The sequence below is a fragment of the Ambystoma mexicanum genome, chromosome 2q (genome assembly GCF_040938575.1).
Source record: "Ambystoma mexicanum isolate Mex_15411 chromosome 2q, UKY_AmexF1_1, whole genome shotgun sequence".
Taxonomy (NCBI): Eukaryota; Metazoa; Chordata; class Amphibia; order Caudata; family Ambystomatidae; genus Ambystoma; species Ambystoma mexicanum.
In genome coordinates this window covers 841,867,344-841,888,885 of record NC_090924.1, presented here as the reverse complement: position 1 = coordinate 841,888,885, position 21,542 = coordinate 841,867,344, and the positions used below count along the sequence as shown (strand labels likewise).

The 21,542-nt window shown below is 46.5% G+C and overlaps 1 protein-coding gene across 2 annotated transcripts in view; it reads right to left on the bottom strand.

Annotated features, from left to right (window-relative positions):
* Nucleotides 1-21,542, bottom strand: part of KIF5B (kinesin family member 5B) — a 1,711,571-nt gene that overhangs the window by 327,271 nt on the left and 1,362,758 nt on the right. For both annotated transcript variants that reach the window (XM_069648059.1, XM_069648058.1), the window contains exon 23: nt 8,135-8,239. In XM_069648059.1, the coding sequence (XP_069504160.1) occupies nt 8,135-8,239 (105 nt within the window). The remainder of the gene's footprint in view (nt 1-8,134; nt 8,240-21,542) is intronic.

Genomic DNA, 21,542 nt, shown 5'->3' with positions numbered 1-21,542 from the left:
TACAGCTTGGACAAACCGAACTCAATCACTACATGAGCCGAGGCGCTACCTCGCTCTAACCAATACATGGTACTGGACTTTTTACTAAGTCCAATAAGCTTAATAATCAGCCCAATGCCTAAACTCAGACCCTCCAAAACCCAAAACTCCTATTGCTAAAAACAAAACGAGGCGCTACTTCGCTTTAAACCATCACCTGGATACTTAACTTTAACCAAATCAGTTAAGCACTATACCACACCATATAAACCCAAACTATGCATTTCACAACGCAACATTTGTATCTAAATAGATATCACTACACACCCAATCCATTTCCATGTTCTCACAGACTCTCTCGATAATGCATGGGTCATATTCACAGCGCGCATTCCAAAACCATAAAATGCTGCTCCCATGAATTCACATCGCTCATTCCACAGCCATAGAATGTTGCAACCATATGCAGTAAACAATACACAATATGCATTAAAACATTTGCATTGTAAGTATGGAAAATCAGCAAATTAACAGTTCCAGGAACCTAAAAGTCCATGGCCGTTCGGAGGCTGTAAGGAAAACCTAAAAGTCCATGTTGTTTTAGTCACAACATACAGCCTAAAAATCCTCAAACAATTAATCTAGCACATTTGCATCAACATGTTTCAGGCACAAACTTTTACCAAAACATTCATGCACAGAATTATCAGATCAGTGCAGTGTCATCATTACTATAAACCGTTTTGGTACATCAGTGTACTCATAACCATAACAGCTTCTTCAAACTAGAGTCCATGTGCCACCAAGACTGGCACATGGTAATTACCTCTATACCATTAATGCAATTGCTGAAAGTTCATACGATAGTTCCCTTATGTTCACCATACCTGCAAAACCTCAGAGAATTAGGCTAAGATTTCAAACATCATACATGCAATTACCACCATAATGACATTTCCTACAAAAGTCACCTTAATTGTTGGCCGCAACCTGACGTCTTACTAATTAAGACAGGGCCGCATGTATCAGCGATATTGTGGCGCACCAACCAAAATACCCAATACAACCTCACAAGGGGCTTCTGGGCACCTTCTGTACCCTGGATATCCTGCTGGCTTGCCATGCCCATCCATAAGCAATTACACAGATTCCAAATTCCATTGAGCCAGCGGCTCATAACAAGGGTAAACGACCTGAATCCTGATGGCCGCAACCTCCGCCTCGAATAATGCCACAGTGACAAATCCGACCCTGCTGATCCTGATCCGGAACTTCACGCACGGCACCCCCACCTGAGACCATTCCACTAGGGCTGCCGCACGAAGTAACCACTTCCTGGCTTCGATGTAACAACGTTGTAGGATCCTTTTTTTCTGGACTACATACAGCGCCGGCCTCCAACTGGGACGCGCGGACGCTGCGCACGCACTGCAGGGAGTTCAAACATCACGTGGGAACGTTCGCTTTCCTCGCCACGAACATTCGCTCTCATCGCCATCACCCCTCGCCTGCAAATGACGTCACCATTCACAAGTAGGTATCCGGGGCGTTCGCATCTCTCCCTTGTCAACTGTCATTATACACGATGGTGCTAATTCAGCACTTGAAATACTACCAAGGCACCATGAAGCGTCTCACATCACAATGCAAAAAAAACCAAGATCAGATGCGAGACTTATTAACGGATTGGGGCATCTTCAAATCCGTAGCCATCCAGACACAGCACTCCCAACTACTATGGGCTACTGGTAGGGCACGGTGGGCCAGGGACTGCTTTGTGCCAAAACAGGATACAGAACCAATGTACCTTCTGTCACCACCCTTGCAGTGATGTAGTCCATAAAGAGACCCACTTCCACCTTTCCTTGTGCCCTGTGGAGCGATGACAGAGCTTCTCCCTGACAGCCCCCTGAGGTCCACTACTCCTTCTCCTGGGCCATGGAGAGACATGTCAGGGTCGCTCCCTGATGACCCCTTGGGACACAGCATGGCCATATCTTATGCGCGCTGGTCCCACCGGCGTTGGCCTTTCTCCCTCCAGCTCCCCTTGCGCCCTGGGTGATGGGACTTAGTTTCTGGGGGCGGTGTACTTCTCCAACAGCTTGTCCTTCCTGCACCCCCCGCAGCAGGGTACTCAGTCTATCAGTTAGTGGCATGCAGGTTACCAAAGACCGCCTTGTCGCCATTGTTGAAAAGCAAGTTCCAAGCTCTTCAGATTAACCTCATGTAAGTTTATTTCCATCTTGCTGATCACAGTTTCACATGAAGACATTAAGGACATAAAGGACATCAGTATAGACAAACACCGACTCCCATCACCCAGGGCCAGCCAGCTGTAACTGTCACTGAATGGAACACTCACTAAGAAGATTCTATCATCCACACACAAACATTCCACACGACATCACCAGCTACATCACCAGAGACAGGCACAAAATTATGGGTCATTAAGCTTTACTGGTGGAACGTTTTATTTGGCCCTCCTCAAGTATGTATGTGCATTATTATATTAGAGTGTATAGCATTGATGCATGTCCAAAATGAAAAATGGTGTTTTGATGGGGCATGTAAAGCTTAGCCTGGTGTTATGGTATGAGGGCGCTAGTGTGGGTTAAACGTTGTCCTTACACTACATTTGTTGTCTAGTCTGTTGTATCCATGGTTTACACAGCCTGTTTTGGTTTAGGATGTTTTCTTTCCTAATAAGATCATCCAGTTCTTCTCCAGTCATTGATGTTGGCATTGAGAGTGTGTGGCCACCGCTCTCAATGTGTTGGAGGGTTTGCTCATCTTGGTCTGGCGTGATGGTATGGTGTTGAGACCATGGGTATACTGTAATCTCTGCAATGTCCTATGTTTCCACTCTTATGAACCCGATTGGTGTGTGTTTGTGGTTATTTTCTGGGAGACTTTGAGGTCTCAGTTCTCTAGGGTGGCAGTCTAGAGGCCTGCTGGAGATTCCAGGGTGGCAGTCTGGACACCCACATTGTTGTAGGCGGGGGCAGGTGGCAGGAGGCGTAGCAGTTTTATGGTGGTTAGGAATGTAGGTGATGTTGCCCAGTTTTAGGGTTGGCCAGGACCTAGGGTGAGAGCCTAGTTGCTTGCAGGAACAGGCAGATGGATGATGGTATCTTTGCGAGGGTATTTGGCTTGCGGTTTGTCAGGGTGTGATGATTTTGTTGGTTGGGTTTGGCTGTGGACGTGTCCGTTTTCTGTTGAGTGTCATGTGTTTCTGTTCTTGGAAGGTGGTAGTTTTGATGTGGTGTGTGACTTGTTTTGTGCAGGTTATGTTTGTAAAGGAGGGAGGTGTGTTGTATTGTGCCTATCGCTGGTGATGTTGTGTGGAATGTTTGTGTGTGGATGATAGAATCTTCTTAGTGAGTGTTCCATTCAGTGACAGTTACAGCTGGCTGGCCCTGGGTGATGGGAGCCAGTGTTTGTCTATACTGATGTCCTTTATGTCCTTAATGTCTTCATGTGAAACTGTGATCAGCAAGATGGAAATAAACGTACATGAGCTTAATCTGAAGAGCTTGGAACTTGCTTTTTTATCAATATCTCCTTTGCATGATGTAGGTTTCATTGTACGTACTATATCTAGGACTTCACTTTCTGAGACTTGTTTAAAAGTAAAATATTCATCAGGGTTTAATTCTACCCTGTGAGCAGAAGTTACAACTTCAGGTTACACTATGTCCTTGAGACAGTCTGCAATATGTGCATGGTGCTGATCAATTGTGTAAAACCTGCATGCACTTTTTGACAGCAAAGGGTATCAACAACAACAGGAGAATCCTTATTGGATCCTTTTAACTCCGGTAAGATTGTAAATAACTCTCTCTAGTTAGACTTGGCTCCCTTAATCCGTTCATCTAGTCTAGTCTCCTTCGCCTTACAGATGGCTATTTTGTAACATTCAGCAGCTGTTTTCTAAATCTCAAGAGTGGAATCAGGTGGAATCTTCCTCCAACTCCGCTCAGCCATCCTCTTAATCTTCCTAGCGGCTAGGACCTCTGTAGAAAACCACTGCTTTATGTTTATTCCTTTTTTAACTTCAGGCGTAGTGGTGCCAAGGTTTCAAAGGCTTTATTTGTGATAGAACGAAACTGGTGGATGAGAGACTCTAATGGTATGTTTTCTTCAAGGGAACTTAGTTGGGGAGTAACAATTGCCTCAAATGCCTCATAAGTGACTTTCCGGGTATTTCTAGAAACAAAATATTTCGCCTTTGCTTTACTATTTTTCATTGGTACGTTCGAAAGTTGGATACCAAATGTCAGAAAAAAATGATCAGACCATATACATTGATTGGTGTAATGACTTGATTTTTTATTAGAATCCAATCAAGTATATTCCCACCACAATGCGTGGCTGTTTTAATCTGTTTTTGTCCTAGACTTTCCAAGAGGTTCAACAATGTGCTAGCACCTTGATCAGATTGATCATGTGCCCTTTTTATAGTGCACTCCAAAAGGCTATATGTTGCTCTTCAAAACTAGGGGGTCGCTATTGCTGGATGATAAGATATAACAATATTAAGAGTGATTGTGGGGTTTAATCCCATTTCACCAGCATGGCTTCACAAGAGTCCAACATTGGGGAGTTGGATGTGAAGATGTTAAAGCGGTCTCTAAACGTTTTTGCCACACCCCCTCCTCTCTGGTTTATATGATCAGTATGCAGGATCTTATACCCCGACAGGGTGGCAATTTGCACAGCATGCATACTTGCTTCTTGCAACCAGATCTCAGTTATAATGGCCAAGTCAATCTTTTCCTCGCCTATATAATCTGACATTTCTGTGACATGGCATACAAGTAAACATGTGTTCAACAAAACCGTTTTTCATGTCAAGATCGAGTCACCTAGTACTGAGAAACTTTCCGATACAAATACTCGCTTCGTTTTTGTTAAATCAATTGTTTTGTGTACTATTGTCAGAACTTTTGAGCTATCAGACGGACTAGGATTGGCTAGGTTTGTTGCTACTACCGATGAATGCGGCTGAGCCATTACATTATGAATCAGCGTTTCTTCAAAAGCATGGTTTATCTTCAGCCATCACTAGACTCTAGCCTTTCAATTTGCTTGATTTAATAATCAATTCCATGTGAGACATCTTTAAAGACTACTTAAGAATAATCTAATGGAGCAGAACCGTTCGAAAGCTTCAGCTCCTTAGTCCGTTCAAGGAAGCTTTTTGCGCAATGTAGCACACTTGAAAGTTATTAGCAGTGAAAACAGATGAGGCGCAGTACAGTTAGTCAAGAAAAATCTAAACAGACAATTTTTCTGAAGATTGGTTAAATGTCTAAAACACAATAGAAGATTTAAATTGAGAATTAAAGGTTAAAATTAGCAGCTCTAAATGGTAAACTAGAAAGGGTAAATTCCACAAAGATAGACTTAGCGACAGTCAAGAGTGTCAATATTTACGTCAACTCTTGCAATGCCTCTGGGATAGTACCCGATTGTTAAGTCATAATTCCTATTTAGGGAATTCTAGGGCCACGTTTTAGGGCCTCTCAACCCTTTGCTTTTTCCACTTCTTTTTTGGCTCCTTGATCTCTTTTTGGCAGCCAGAAGCACTTCACTTGAAGTCCCCCTGCCATTAAGTCCCTTTTTACCTTACAGGAGGTATATGGTATGGAGTTGCCCTAAGGTCTCTAGTCCCTGCGGTTCCTCTCTGAATCTCAATTTTTGACCTATGGTAATTTTATTGATTGCCCATTGCTGTTACTGTTGCATGTTTCTGGTGCTGCCTTAGGAATGGTCAGGAAAGAGAACACTGAATTAGCAATGAGCACATTCTGCCTCTATTTGGTAGCAGCACCAAGCTTAATACATAAAATAAAAAATAATCTTGCAAATGATGCAGATTAATTATAAATCACTCATCTGCTTGTGTTTGGAATTTAATTGATGGCTGAAATCCACATAACGCTAAACACGGATATACACTAATAAACCTGGATAGCTAGATAAAGGGGTACAATGACACAGGAGTTATGAGCGGACACACACAAGATGAAATAAAAGCTGAATTACAGAAATGTGTAAATGTGGGGACAAAATATTTAGAAACATGAAGAACTAGGCTTGAAACTCCAAAATGTGTAAACTGTTGGCATTTTATTTTGGGTCAGTGGACATACATACATACAGCCAGCCATGTGGCAATGATGTATGATATGCTGCCGTGGTGGTGCAGATTAAATACGGGTATGCACTTATTCCAGCTTGATGCCGATATGTTCTAAGGATGTTGATGCTGACAGGAGAGCATTGGAGAGGTGGAAACAGGAGTTGGGCTGTGATACTACGGAAAAGGAGTGGGAATTTATGTGTAATGTAGTTTATAGAAGTAGGTTGGATCTCAGGTTGAGACTGATTCATTTGAAAGTGTTAGGGCATCTGTATTGGACCCCATTGCGTATGTATAAATTAGGAATGATTGCTGATGACCCGTGTTGGGGGTGTGGGAAGGAGAAGGGAACGTTGATCCATATGTTATGGTATTGTCCTCGGGTGTTCGAATTTTGGGTGGAAATGTTAGATAGGCTGGAGGCGATCTTGTCCATCAGTTTTCCCAGGATGCAGGTGTTGCTGTTGTCGGGTAGGGGGCGTTGTGCGGTTGCTCGTCAGTATGGACAATTGGTTGATAAAGCACTTGTGGTTGCAGTGAAACAAATACTGATGGTGTGGAAGACGAGGAAGAAGCCCAGAGTGGGGAATTGGATTAATGATTTGTTGGTATTGTCAAACTTTCAGTGGTTGATGTTTGTGAGACTAGGTAAGGAAAGTAAGTATCAAGATCTTTGGAAACCATTTACAGATCTATATGGTGATTGTGTATCCGAGGATTAGTTGTTTCTATTGGATCCGACTATCCGATATTATTTATGTGCATCAGTTGAGGATTCTCCCCTGTTTTGTTTTTGTTCTGTTTTATGTAGTCTGTGTGTGGTCTTTTTATGTAGACTTTGTGTGGTCTCTGCAGAGAGCACATTTGGCGAAAACGATACTAAACACTTGCAACAGTAAACGGCTGGCCTTCCGTGAGAACAAGGCTCGTGCAGAGCAGGAGGTGGGCGGGGGTGGGGGGGTTAGGAGCGATGGTTTGGGCCTTCCGTGAGACTTGCTGGGAGGGCTGCAGAGGGATGAGTTTGCAGGCCTAGTAAAAAAGATGGCATCTGGTTTAATACAAAATGGTGTCTGATCTTGGGGGTGTGAGCTATGCTGTTCGTATAAGTCTCTATGTTATATCATTGGTGTATATGTGATTTATTTACTGCAGGGAAAACAAGGGGGCGTGGGATAGGACCATCTCCTTCCCAACACTAACCACCCAGAGGAAAATTAGCCCACAAGCACAGAAAAGATTTCTATGGTTAGGGTCTTCTTCAGTAGAGGTCACGTTTACAATCAAAGTGCAAAACACCACGGCAATAGTATTCATTCGTCCTGGCCCCTGTTACAGGGCGATTCCCTCTTGTCAAAAACTAATGAAACAACCAGTGAGGCCACCTGACAAAGTTCTCAGACTCATTTAATGCAAAACAAAGACCGGAGTGCCCTCACCTGGGGAGAGTGCACAAAGTTTCTAGGATTAAATCCTCCCTCCCTCTATGGAAATATGTAGGGCAATATCTTTATTCTTTTCTGTCCGTGTCACATCCTCTCGCCCTCAAAAGGATTTGAAGCATTTGAAAATCATTCAAGCAGCATAGACAAGAGCAAATTCTATTTCATTAGGAGCTGTTTAAAACAATATACAAAATGATTGATCACATTACGGCCGAATTTTTTTGAAAGCGAGGGTTAACACAGTTTATGAAAGAGAAGACAACATTCTGAAGAATAAGATCCCAGAATGTATTCCATTTTTATATTGAAAGATATATTTCAAGAATAATTTGTAAATCTTGATAAGGAGTGTGCCACCATAAAACCCTTTAAGTGGTGTAAGTCCCAAAAACAGTGCTATTTTATAGCTATTCATTAATTCTGTGTTTACATACCTTGTGTTCAAACAAGTTGACTTCTACAAACTGAAGATTCAGGTAAATTAAAGGTGCACAGCATGATCCCAATGATAACCAGAAAAAAACATTCAAAAACGTTTTAAAGGAGGACTATTAGTTAATTGGATTACCTGCTTGTGGACTTTTGTGAGTTGTTCGAGGTTATTCTCCAGAAAAGAAATTTTTTGTTTCTGCGCTGCACTGCCGCCAGTGTCATCTGAATCCATCTCTGCGCTCTGCAATCATACAAACACATATGAAAATATGCACTGTAAGAAATAGAACGGATGAAAATTAAGATCCTCAAACTAGCAACCAGGATGGGAGTGCTAGACCATCATGGTGCTTGAAACCAGGGAAGTACTCGCTGTTGGAAGCCTGAGTTCTGAGCAGACTGACAGCTGTGCTCCCTCGCAGCTCCACAACAGTCCAGCCTTCCCCCTCCCAAACTCTCCCACATCCTCTTTAGCTTGACTGTCACAAACACCAGACACGGGTGCTTAGGCCCGGCTTCATAAGCATAAAACAGGGAACTAGAGTGTAATATTGCGCCAGGTGAGTGGGTCAAGCATTTTTCAACCCTCTATGGAGGTGTCACAGATGAGCTCCACCCGATAGGACCAAACCACAAAGTATTACCTGGTTGTGGCATGCCCAATTTGGGGATAGACAATGTAGCAATAGCTGGTCCCAAAGAGGGACAAGGACCCTGGACCGCATGGAATTCCAGCCGATATGTTTAGGGACGAAATGGAAATATAGGCACACCTTTTATGGAAGCTATTTTCTGCTTGCAAGGAATACGGGTTCCATTCTGGAATCGTGGCGTAGGGCTATAATAATAAAGGGCGATAGAAACCTTCCGGCTAATTATCGCCCGATTTCGTTGCTTGATAGCAGCCGATTTTTTTCAAAGTCCTCCTTAAGTATATCCAAGATTGGGCAGATGAACAAGAAATCATCCATACCTTACAGGCAGGTTTTCAGGAGGGCAGAGGAACTATTGACCAATACTTTAGACTTTTTGCTTTGGTCCAGAAATGCACGTCTTGAAAAAAAATCAACTGTACGCTGTATTTGTAGACCTCAAAACGGCCTTTGATGGAGTCCCTAAGGACATATGATGGCAAATACTTTCCAAAAGAAATATGCCAAGTGGCTATTAAACTTGGTCCAACTGCTATTTGCTCAAAACATGGCGATGATCCGTTATGGGCTGGCAGGTGAACTTACCCCACAAATGCAGGTCACAAAGGGCATGAGGCAAGGATGTGTTCTTGTGCCCCTGTTATTCGGCATTTATATTGAGGAAGTGATCAGTGCCTGTTAGGGGAGTTTTAGTAAAGTCCTACTGGTAGTAAGACTTTAGTAAGCTATCCCAGTGGTTTGTAGATCTCCAACTATTCGTATCAGTCTGTACTAACTCAGGACATTGGTAGATTAGCAATGCAGTCAGGCTTATCTTAAGAGGAAGATGTGAGCTGTGAGTAAGTACAATGAACCTAGACACCCACATCAAAGAAACTCAAACTTATAAATTATATAAAATTATATATTTATATTTGCACCAGAATCGCCTTAAATACTTTACACGTTTACACTAGAACACTTCAGAATACTTTAGAATAGACTTCAAAGGGCACTTTCACTTTTGTGTTTGTTCACGGTTACATTTGTAGCAACATTAGAAAGAGAAAAGGCAATGCTATCGTATTATCAGTATTTACGCGGACATGCAGTTCTTAGCAGTTTTACGGTAATACATTTACTCTGCAAACAAATATAAGAAAGTCACTTAAAGGAAGGAAAATGGTTAGAGTAACATTAGCCTGGTTCAAGGTTCTAGAGAGGGTTTCTTCGCACAGCAAGTCTTTTAAGTCCAAAAATGCAACCCTAGCTAAAGGCGGTTTGGAAAGGGCTCAAAGTCTTGACCGGCAGCAGAATACAAAGAGTTCCTGTAGATTTCTTCATGTCTCTAGTGTTATAGAAGCGGAAAGTTAACAACTAATGAAGAAGACCCTATTAAGGACTCAAAGGGACACAAGCAGCGGCATGAGTCAGAGGTAAGAGGGGGTTGCCCTGGACACCTCTATACGTGCACTCCAAGGCTCTGGACCGACTTTCTGGGATCAGGTAAGCAATAACTTTTTCTGCGATGTTGCAGCGCTGAACCAGACTTCTGGATTCCTTGGTTTGTTGACTGAAGGCAGGACTATGGACGGGATCTCTCAGCAGCAGTCTCGAGGGAGGACCTGGAGCACGACTTTCAGCAACTTCTCGGTTCACTCTGCAGTTTTAGCGCCTTTTCTGCAGCACCAACAATGGGCACGGATCGCCTGGGCAATATTGTAGGGGAGGGTCTACATTTCCCTGTTTTTGGGGGGGGGTGAAGGGGACAAGGGTTTGGCTTGTTGGGGATTAAATGTTTTATCAAATTGTCTTGGCAGACAGAGGTTTGATCTATTGTAGGTGTCCGGGGAGTTTTCCTAAAGTGCTCCTTGGAGGTAGTAATCTATCCGAGTGGTTTTTAGATCCCCAACTCTTAGTATCAGTCTGTACTACTCAGAGACCTTGATAGAGCAGCAGAGCAGTCAGGCTTATATTAAGAGGAAGATGTGATCTGTAGGTAAGTACACTGAACCTAGTCAGTAATGCACATCAAATCAACACTAAGACATACATTTGTATTAAAATATAGATTATATTTACACAAGAGTCATTGTTAAATACTTAGCACAATAAACCAAAAACATAGGTATACTTTGCAATCCTTTCAAAAGGCCACTTCTTAGTTGGCAGTTGCTGAATACGCACAATTGTTACCGGAGTTTGACAGGTCTACCGTACTATCGGTAATAACATGCACCCACAAAGTAATACAGTAATTGTATTTAGTCAGCATACGCATACGATAGTGATTTCTAGGAAAGGAAATGTTATCCTAGTCGAGCTTCAGATTATAGAGGCAGTTTTCCTGCACAGCTAGTCTTTTAATGTCCAAAACGCAACCCTAGCTAAAAGGCATCCCGGAGAGGCTTAAAGTCTTGAAAAGCAGCAGAAGTCAAAAGTTCCTGTGGATAAGTTTTATTCTATAGGAAAGAAGATACGAGAAGACTTAACCAATGTTAGAGACCCTGTTAACCTCATTAGTGCCAAAGACGAGGTATCTCGTCCTTGGAATTTCCTCCCTGTTGCCAAGGACGAGCTACCTCATCCTTTTCGGCACTCTGTTTTGTGCGATGCCTGCACAGCAGGGATTGCATAAAACTGTAATCGAACCCCCGGCTATGAGAGGGGGAGGTCCCCCTTCACTGCCCGGGGATTGGATTACCTTCAATTTCACGTCGGCGTGCTGCCACGGTGAAGAGAGAAGGTAAGAGCCCTTCTCCCTCTGCCTCGATCTCCGGCTGTATTTCAAGCCGGAGATCGAGGCAGGTATCTTTGGAAAGGGGAGTTTCCTTGTGTGACAGCATTGCTGTTCACGGATCGGGCGCAGAGCTCGATCCGTGGCTAGCAATGCCCACTAGACCACCAGGGAACCGTTTTGGGAGTGGGGGCGGGGGGGGCAGCTTACTAGGTAAGCAGCCCCCTTTCCCCCTAATCCACCAAAGCATGGCGCCACAGCGCTGGAGACCCCTGGGGGCAGTGATCATCTACGCCCAGGGGTGAGAAGGAAGAAAAAAAAAAAAGAAAATGTTCGAAGGGAGGGGGGAAGGGTGGGAGGGGGAAGGGGGAAGGGGGAAGGGGGGGTCTTGGGGCCCTGGGGCCCACTAGCCACCAGGGATTCTTCAGAAACTGGTGTTGTTGGAATGGGGAGATTCTCCCCTTTTCAATGACACCATTTATGACGGCATTGCTGTTCACGGATCGGGCACAGAGCCCGATCTGTGACCAGTAATCCCACTGGACCACCAGGGATACATTTGTGACGTGGGGGGGGGGTGGTTACAGTAAGCAGGCCTCTCCCCCCGGCCCCCAAAGGATGGGGGCACATATCTGATAAACCCTGGGGGGGGGGGTGTACCTCACGCAGCCGTTTGTAGGAGAGCTGCATGAGGCGCACCCGCCACCCATTTGGGGTAAGGGGGGAGAGGGCCCCCAAAAATGGTGGGACAGGCCCCCCAATGGGTGGGGTTGTAAGCTTTGGGCACCCAAGGCCAGATGGGCACACCAATGTACCCCTCTGCGCCAAGGGGAGTTGGGTTACTAAAGGAAAAAAGGGAAAATGGTGGAACGCATTTTAGGGGTGGGGCTGTGGGGCACCCCAAAGGGACAGGGAATTTTCTAATGGGATGGGGCGTTGACCCCCCGCCCTCCATCCGCAATGGAGTGGGTGCCATGTCATGCAGCCCTCCCTAGGACCAGATATCTGCTCCTAGGAAGGGACACCTGACCCCAGGGAGAAGTGCACGACAGCCCCCCCCCTTAACTGCCCTAAGGGAGAGCTACATGAGATGCGCCGCCCTGCCAATTGGGGTGGGGGTGGAGAGGGGCACCCCCCTTTACATTACAGAATTACCCTGGAGTGTAGAGTGCCCCTCAGCCCCTCCAAAGTGCAGGCTACCATTTTGAATGCTTTTCTTTTTTAGCAAACTTCGCTTGACGCAGATGGGCACGTTAGTGGGCCATCTGAATGATACCTAGCCTAGTAGGATTGTTGTCTGTTCTTCCTTTGTACCCCATCCCTTGGCTCGTTACGCCTTGAAACACTTGTGTATAGGCGCGTTATAAATGCCATATCATATTAATCTGGCCCCAGGGTGCCTACAACCTACTGCCCAATTTAATGGAGGGCCTGTGTGGGTGATTTGGTATTTGGCTGGGCTGACACAGATAATTTATGTTTTTTTTCTTCTCTTTTCAGGTCTTGTGCAGTTCAAGCTTCTCCATGTTACGTACGTATGGACTTTTGGTTATTTCAACATTGTATAGTATGCGGAGGGCAGATTGCTACTGGGTGGGTGGGAACTGGGCCTGTAATGTTGGTGGAGTGAACGGGAGTGGGTGCTCTGGGGAGGTATTGGGGTGGCCAGGGACACACTTGCCGGGGTAGCGCACAAATTGCCCCCCAGACCAGCTGAACAGTGCTGTTCCCCTTGGAGGGCAGTTTGCCACTAAGCCATCCGTACTAGCTTTTGTTTGTGCTGGGGATTGCCATACGCTCATGGGTCTTATTCCCATTTCCTATCAGTGTGCAGTCTAGCCGTCCTTGGTGGTAGATGACTCGGATATGCTATGTATCTGGTGGAAGGAATCGAAAACTTTACAGATAGCGGGCAGACGGTGTGAACGTGTTATTGGTAGGCTAAGTACTGAATGTAATTCTTTTTTTGTTTCCTTTGTAGTTGTGGCTACTGGAAAGCTTTTGCTGGTTTATGTAAGTACTGCATATGTTAGTTTTGTGGATAGCTATGGTAATGTGGGGGTGGATGCTTACTGTGGTGGGAGCATCTGTGGCTGCAGTGTAAGTGGTGTGGGTGGGAATGGGTAGTGGGGAGGTCCTGGGGGCAGTGATGGGTGTGCATTGCATTGAGGAAGGTGGCTGCTTTGCAGAAATAAAAGTTTGCTAAACATAATTAGCAACAATTTTGCAGACGGTAATTTCTTCTGAGCATGCAATGCTCACTTGGTATAGAGCTCATTCCTTTTTTAGCAACGGTCACCGTTTCTGTGGTCCAATTCCAACAGTGGTCCCCATTCTTTTGCAGTGGGAAAAGCTGTAACGCACGGTAGCTAGAGGAGCAGGACGTTGGGTGTGGGGGGTGTGATGTCATTGGCCTTGGGCGTCCGTCTCCCAGGTGGATATTTGGTCCCCCAAATTCAAGAGTGGGTGCAGGGTGCCCCGGCAGGGTCCCCATCCCTTCATGGAGGGGAAAGCTGTAGTGCTGGCCAGGCAGAGATGTAGGGTGGTGGTGGTTGATGTGTGTGACCTTGGCCACCTCTCTGCCTTGGTAGTCGAGTGCCCCCAAGTTCACCAGTGGTCCTGGAGCTGTGGCCGACGCACTCACAAACCAAGTGTCTAAAGTTGCATCCATTTTTTGTTAAATGGGGCACATTCTGTCTGGGTACCTATATTCAGAGAGTGTACAAAGCACACTTGCTGTGGACTTCCTCTGGCAGAGTAGTCCTCCTGCCAAAGTATAGTGGTGTAGCATGTGCAAGTCACCTTACCACCGTTCAGTGCAGTTGGTGGCCCACAGGAGTAGAAACCTTCACTGATTACAATTGCGCCAGCACAACTGTGTTATTGGCACAAGGTGACATACTGTCTTCTTCACCTCTTTCCCCTAAAAATAATGTGCCAATACGTATCGACCTACTGTTATCTCACATGAGAGGTGCATGTCCGATTGGGTGAAGTGTGTGTCTGGGATTGTTACAAGAGCCATGTGTTGACGCAATCGTTGTGCTAATTGTTAAACTGTATGTCTGGCCATATTCATGGGGGTTTTTCTGTTTCCATTTCCTAGTGAGGATGAGGGTTGTGTGGATTTTTGGCCACTCTTTCATCAAAAGGACCGCACGACTTGTCCGAGGGCCAACCACATCTGGGTCTGGAATGGATGCCCTTGCGGTGAATTGGTTTGGGGTCAGGGGGATGCGCCTTTATCAGCTCTGAGGAGCCATCAGCGATGTCGAGGCAAAACGAGATGTCCCCCCCCCCCTGACCTTATAGTGGTGCACCTGGGAGGAAATTGTTTGGCCTCTGTGGGACGAAAGGGGGTACGGGAGCAGCTCATGGCGGAACTGGAATGGATTGCACAGAGGTTTGCAAACACTGTGGTGGCCTGGTCCCAGATGATTCCCAGGAGGGATTGGAGACCTCCAGGGAATGCAAGGGCTATCAACGCCTCAGTGAGGAAACTCAATGGGGAGCTTGCCAGACTGACAAAGGGGAATGACAGAATTCGGACTATACACCACGGCTTCATCAAACGGGAAGTGATGTTTCACAGAGATGGGGTCCACCTTTCAAAAAGAGGCATGGACCTCTTCATTGAAGACATTTTGACCTTTGCCCAGCCGCCATTGTGCGTGGCGGAGGCCAATAACTGATGGACTAAAAATGTCAGTAAGTATGTTGACTGCGAGACTCCCACTTCCTCGCAATTGATTTCTGTGCATGGCATGTCAATGCATTTTGTTTGTGTGTGTTTGTTTTATTATTTATATTGCGCTCCAGACCCAGAGGTATTCGGGCGCGAAAGCATAATGTCGATGCTGCTCATTTCTTTGCTAACCATTATCACGTTCATCAACCTAATTCCACATGCTTGCCCTTGCATTAATTTCGTCCTTGTGAACTTCTCCTTTCCAACACAGAACCCTATGTGAATGTGCAGGTGTTTTTGCAAAAGTGTTCTAGCAATGGTCTGGGAGGGCCTGCCATGTAATTTTCTTATCTTCCCTGTCTGTCTCGATTGCCTCTGGCTTTTCAACTCACCCAATCACTTATATGTTGCATGGTTGCTTCTCACCTCCATTTCCCATCCACAAGCATCCCATGGAGGAGGGGATGGTGCAACGCACGTTGGCTGTTTGTGCATTGGTAGTGTGGGTGCAATCTTTGTCCCTACACTTGTAGTTGTGTAATGTATAGCGCAAGAGTACATCGTCCGTAGCTTTATTGTCTTTGTTTTAGGTGCAGGTGTGTTGTAGCTGTCTACCCACTTGTAGGAAAGCAGTCAGCTGTTCCTTATCATTTCACGTGAGTGTTTGCAAAATAGTACTCCATTTCTTGTAGCGTGTTGAGAGTACCTCATATTGCAGAGGGCTGCTACAGTTTCTGAGCAAAGTCGGGACCTTTTGGCGTACTTGTGTGGTGTAGGTTTGTGGCACTGAATACCACTAACTGTACTGCGTTCCATACTTTGAGAAGCACACATACTGGGCAGTGTAGGGTTCCATAGCGACAGCACTCATGGCGTCGATCAATGTCTGGTGAAGAGGCTTTAGCTGCAGTGATGGAGTCTGCCTCGGAGCAATGCACATAGGTGGATATGCAATCTGAAACAGATAGTGCCTCTGAGGGTGAGCAGGAAAGTGATTGGGGAAGTGAGTTTTCAATGGATGAATCCTCCTCCTCCTCCTCCTCCAGAGGATGACGAAGAGGATGACGAAGAGGATGACAGAGTACATGTACTTTTGTGCACACTTCCCACACGCAGGGGACCTGGAAGGGGGAGGGGACGTGCAGCACGTCCACGCAATGTGCCAGTTCCTAACATGGCTGAAGAGTCGCAGTGGGTGCCTTCAGCAATGGCTCAGCCTGTTGTGCCCCCTTTTACTGGTATATCTGGGTGCACAGTGAATACAGATAGGTTTCAGCCTATTGATTTTTTTTCAACCTTTTTGTTGATGATGGGTTCATTGCAGATGTGGTTGAGCAAACCAATTTATACGCTGCACAGTTCTTGAGGTCAAGGGGTCCCACTCTGAAACCCCAGTCCAGAGCACATGCATGGGTTCCCACAACCAATGTTGAGTTGAGAACATTTTGGGCTCTCATTCTGCTCATGGGAATATCGCAGAAGCCGACTGTCTCAATGTACTAGTCTACTATAGCGGAACATTCTAGCCCCTTTTTTCCAGCTATAATGAGTAGAAATCGGTTTCAAGCACTGCACTGTGTGTTGCATTTTAATGACAACTCAGCAGCATTACCCAGAACTGACCCAAACGTTGATAGGCTCTTCAAACTCCAGCCATTTCTGGAGCACTTCAGTCAGCGATTTGCAGAGGTGTATGTTCCTAGTCAGAACATATCCATTGATGAACTGTTGGTGTTGTTCAAAGGTCACTTAGTGTTCAGGCAATACATTCCTAGCAAGAGAGCACGATACAGGATCAAAATGTACATTTTGTGTGAAAGTACCACTGGGTATGTCAGCAGCATCAGAGTCTACACTGGCAAAGACTCCACCCTAAACCTTCCGGGCTGCCCAGCCCATTTAGGGACATGTGAGAAGATACTTTGGGATCTTCTCACACCATTGCTCAACAAGGCTCACCATTTGCATGTAGACAATTTCTACACTGGAATTCCACTGTTCAAGGAATTGTTGAATGTGGGCACACTGGCATGCGGTACAATCCGCAGTAACCGGAAAGGCTTCCCCAGACAACTTGTGTGTAAGAAGTTGGCCAAGGGAGAATGTATGGCATTGCGGTGGGATGAACTGTTAGCAGTGAAATTCTGTGACAAAAGGGATGTGTACATGCTAAGTACTATTCATGATGAAAGTACTTCAGCAGTCACTCCGCGTGGGCAGACCCGGCAAGTGTGGAAGTCCAACTGCATTCTGGACTACAACAAGTACATGGGTGGAGTAGATAAAACCGACCAAGTGCTTGAGTCATACCATGATGAGCGCAAGTCGCGCTTCTGGTCCAAAAAGTTGGCCACACGCATTGTGCATATTGCAAAGTACAATGCATATGTGGTGTACCGGGCTGCTACTCCACAAAATGTATTTTATGAACTTTGAAACAAAAGTTGTTAATTGTCTGACTATGGGCCATGTAGAAATTTCCTCCTTTCAAGAGGTAGAAGATGTGGCCAGATTGCAGGAGTGACACTTTGGTGATCATGTTCCTCCCACAGCCACGAAGTCACAACCTTTCAGAAAATGTAAGTTATGTACAAAACAAGGAAAGAGGAAGGATACTCGGTGTACTGTCCCCAATGCCCTTCCCACCCAGCCCTCTGCTTTCAGCCTTGTTTCCTTTTGTATCATACAAAGGAAAAATATTGGAAGATCGACTGATTTCCGAAAACGCCCATCATTCCGTGAAGGGGACCCTTAGGCTCTGAATTCGTGCATGTCTTATAAAGGAATGGCACTCCTGCTCCCTGGACTGGAGGTGTACCTTCAATAAAAATGCAACAGGATTTCAACTCACTTCACTAGATTTAGCGTGCTTTCACAAGCATTGCTAGTCCTGCTCCCTCTACTTGAGGCCTGCCTTGGAAAGGCACACCACTGACGCAGCTTTCCCTTGAGCCCTGCCTATGAAATAAACGTCAGTCCAGCTCCCTCAGCTCAAGGCGTGACTTCCAAAGGACCGCAAATCAGGCTCCTTCCATTACAGGCCTGCCTCTCAAAGAAGAACAAGTTACTCTCTTACCTGGTAACGTTCTTTTGATGGCATGGTCCGACGACGTATTCCATATCTATGACAGTAATCACCACAGCTGTGCTGCTTCGGAAAATCTTTCGGGGTCTGCGTCCTGCGTCGATGACTTTGATACGCTGTCCTTGAGGGCCTCGGTCGAGCCGACGTCACTGGATGTTATAAGTAGGACGCACAACACCCATAGCCTAAGTTGTTTCGCCAGAACGTGTGGCACCAATCTACTGCCAGTATAACCACAGAAAGCCTTGCGGAAACATAAGCTGCAATTGCATAAGAAATTCTGTAGTGGGGTAGGCAGGAAGGGAGCGATATGGAATACGTTGTCGGACCATCCCATCGAAAGAACGTTACCAGGTAATAGAGTAACTTGTTCTTCGAGGGGATTGGGTCCTCCGACGTATTCCATATCTATGACAGACTCCCGAAGCAGTGCCAACTTAAGGAGGTGGGAAAAGAATTTAGAATATACAAATTTAGAATGCCCAATCAAATTGCAGAGTAAAGGACCGCCTTGCCAAAGGCCAGATCCTGCCCATGGATAGAATCTAGGGAGTAGTGATGTACAAAAGTATGGACCGAAGCCCAAGTGGCTGCATCACAGATGTTAGGAATAGGGACACCCCTCTGCAGGGCAGTAGAGGCAGCCATACCCCTAGTAGAATGGGCCCGTAAGCCTACCGGAGGGTCCTTACCTGCCAAGCGGTAACATTCAGAAATTGCCAAGATAATCCAGCGAAACAAAGTCTGCTTAGTAACAGCTTGTCCCAAACGCCTTCCAGCGTGTCCAATAAAGAGCTGATCGTCCACTCTGACCCGCGACATGCGTGAAATATAGAAGCTTAAAGCTCTCCTAGGATCCAGCCTATTCTATGGAGCCTCTCCTCTTCCTTACCAGGATGTGGAGGAGGATAAAATGCGGGAAGAATAACCTTCTGGCTTTAATGAAATTCCGACACCACCTTCGGAAGAAAGGAAGGACGAACTCTAAGGACAACCCTGTCCTTATGAAACACAGTGAAGGGTGGCTTAACTGAAAATGCCTGTAACTCACTCACTCTGCGAGCTGAAGTGACCGCAACTAAAAATACAGTTTTAAGGGTAAACAGTCGCAAAGGACAAGAATGTAAAGGCTCAAAAGGAGCACCCATTAGAAACTTGAGAACAAGGTTCAGATCCCAACGCACCTGGAAAGGTGACGGAGGCAACACATTAGTGAGCCCTTTCAGAAACTGAGAAATTAAAGGGATTTTAAAATAAGAACACTCCTCAGACGAGCGCTTAAATATAGACAGCGCCGCCAGGTAACCTTCAATGGTACCCACTTGCAGGCCCCTGTGGGCCAAAGAAAGCAAAAAAAGAGAACTACAGGAATGTCACATGAAAAAGGATCCACATTCTTAACCCTGCACCAGTCACAGAACTTTCTCCAATGGCAACGGTACAGGGACTTTGTTGCCGGCCGTCTGGCCAAAAGCAACACCTCCATCACGTCTTCAGCGAGGTCCCAATCCTTATACCTCAGCCTTTCAGAAGCCAAGCGTGAAGGTTGAGGGATATGACCTCTGGATGGAGAACCTGACCCCCCCCCCCCCTCCCGTGAGAGCAGATTGTCTCGGTAGGGAAAACGACGTGGAGGGCAGATGGACAAGTCGAGAAAGTCCGGGTACCATGTCCTCCGGGCCCTTGCCGGAGCAATGAGGATCATCTGGGAACCGAACCTGCATAACCTCTGCAGCACTTGCGGGATGACGGGGACTGGAGGAAACGCATACAGCAGTGGGAAGGACCACTCCACCACAAACGCGATTCCTAAGGCTCCTCTTGGAGGAAATTCCTGCAAGCAGAACCTTTCACACTTCCGGTTGACACTGGAGGCAAAGAGATCCACTTGAGGGGTCCCCCCAAAGGGCGGTGATCTCCAGGAGAATCTCCTGAGCCAACTCCCACTCGTGAGAGATCGCGCTCTGCCTGCTCAGAGCATCAGCCGTCTCGTTTTCGTCTCCAGCCAGATGAACTGCCGAGATTGAAATTTCCTGCTGGATGGCCCAGAACCCCAGCTGCATCGCCTCCCTGCACAGAGGAAGTGACCCTGCCCCCCCCTTTTTGTTTAGGTAGTGCATGGCCACTGTGTTGTCCGTCAGAATCAGGACATTCTTTCCTCGCACAGTCGGCAGGAAAGCCTTCAGGGCAAGCCTGATGGCCCTCAGCTCCAACAGATTGATATGGAGTCTGGACTCTGACAGAGACCAACAACCACTGACTGTCAGCTCATTGGTATGAGCTCCCCATCCCGTGAGGGATGCATCCGTCCCGATCGTCACCTCTGGCCAGGGTAGCCAAAACGGAGCCCCCCCCCCATCAGATTGTCTTTGACAGCCCACCACAGGTGGTCCTGGGTGACCAAGGACGGCACCTGAATGGGGTCCGACATCCTGCCGGAGGACTGCGACCACTGGAGCTTGAGCACCCATTGCAAAGATCTCATCCGCAACCTGGCCTCGGGCACCAGAAGAATGCAAGATGCCATGAGGCCGAGCAATCTCAAGAACTCGAATGCTGGGAGCCTCTGGGCATGTTGAAACTTGTGCACCATCTACTGAATGTGATGAGCCCTCACCTGGGGAGGAAAACACTGCCACAGGGACGTGTTGAGCACTGTTCCGATGTACTGGAGCCGCTGAGTTGGCATCAAGTGGGACTTCAAGTTGAGGGAGAAGCCCAGCTTGTGAAGGGAGTGGCAGGTGACGGACAGATGATCCAGGACTTGCTCGGGAGAGCGCGCCCTGATCAACCAATCGTCCAGGTAAGGGTAGACGTGAACTCCCCCTTTTCCTGAGATATGCAGCCACCACCATCATGAGCTTGGTGAAAACCCTCGGGCGGAGGTCAATCCGAATGGCAGGACCCGAAACTGAAAGTACGAGTCGCCAACCGCAAACCTCAGGTACTTCTTGTGCTTGGGATGGATCGGCACATGAAAATAAGCGTCCTTGAGGTCGAGAGACACCAACCAGTCCTGAAGTTGAAGGGCCTGGAGGACTTGAGAGAGAGTAACCATCTTGAACTTGTCCTTCCTGAGGAGCTTGTTCAAACCGCGCAAGTCCATGATGGGTCTCAATCCCCCGTCTTTCTTTGAAATAAAAAAAAAAGGGGAATACCATCCCTTGTTCCTCTCCGCTACAGGCACCAGTTCTATGCCGCCTTTCTCCAGCAGGGATTGAATTTCCTGGGCAAGTAGTGGATCCGGACTCTTCAAAGAGAGATTCCCTGGTGGACTGTCGTGAGGCCTCTGCAGGAAAGGAAGACAGTAGCAGTGGGCTATGATCTCCAGAACCCACACTTCTGAAGTAATGGCATGCCATTCTACAAGATGCTGTGCCAGCCTTCCCCCAACCGGAGTAG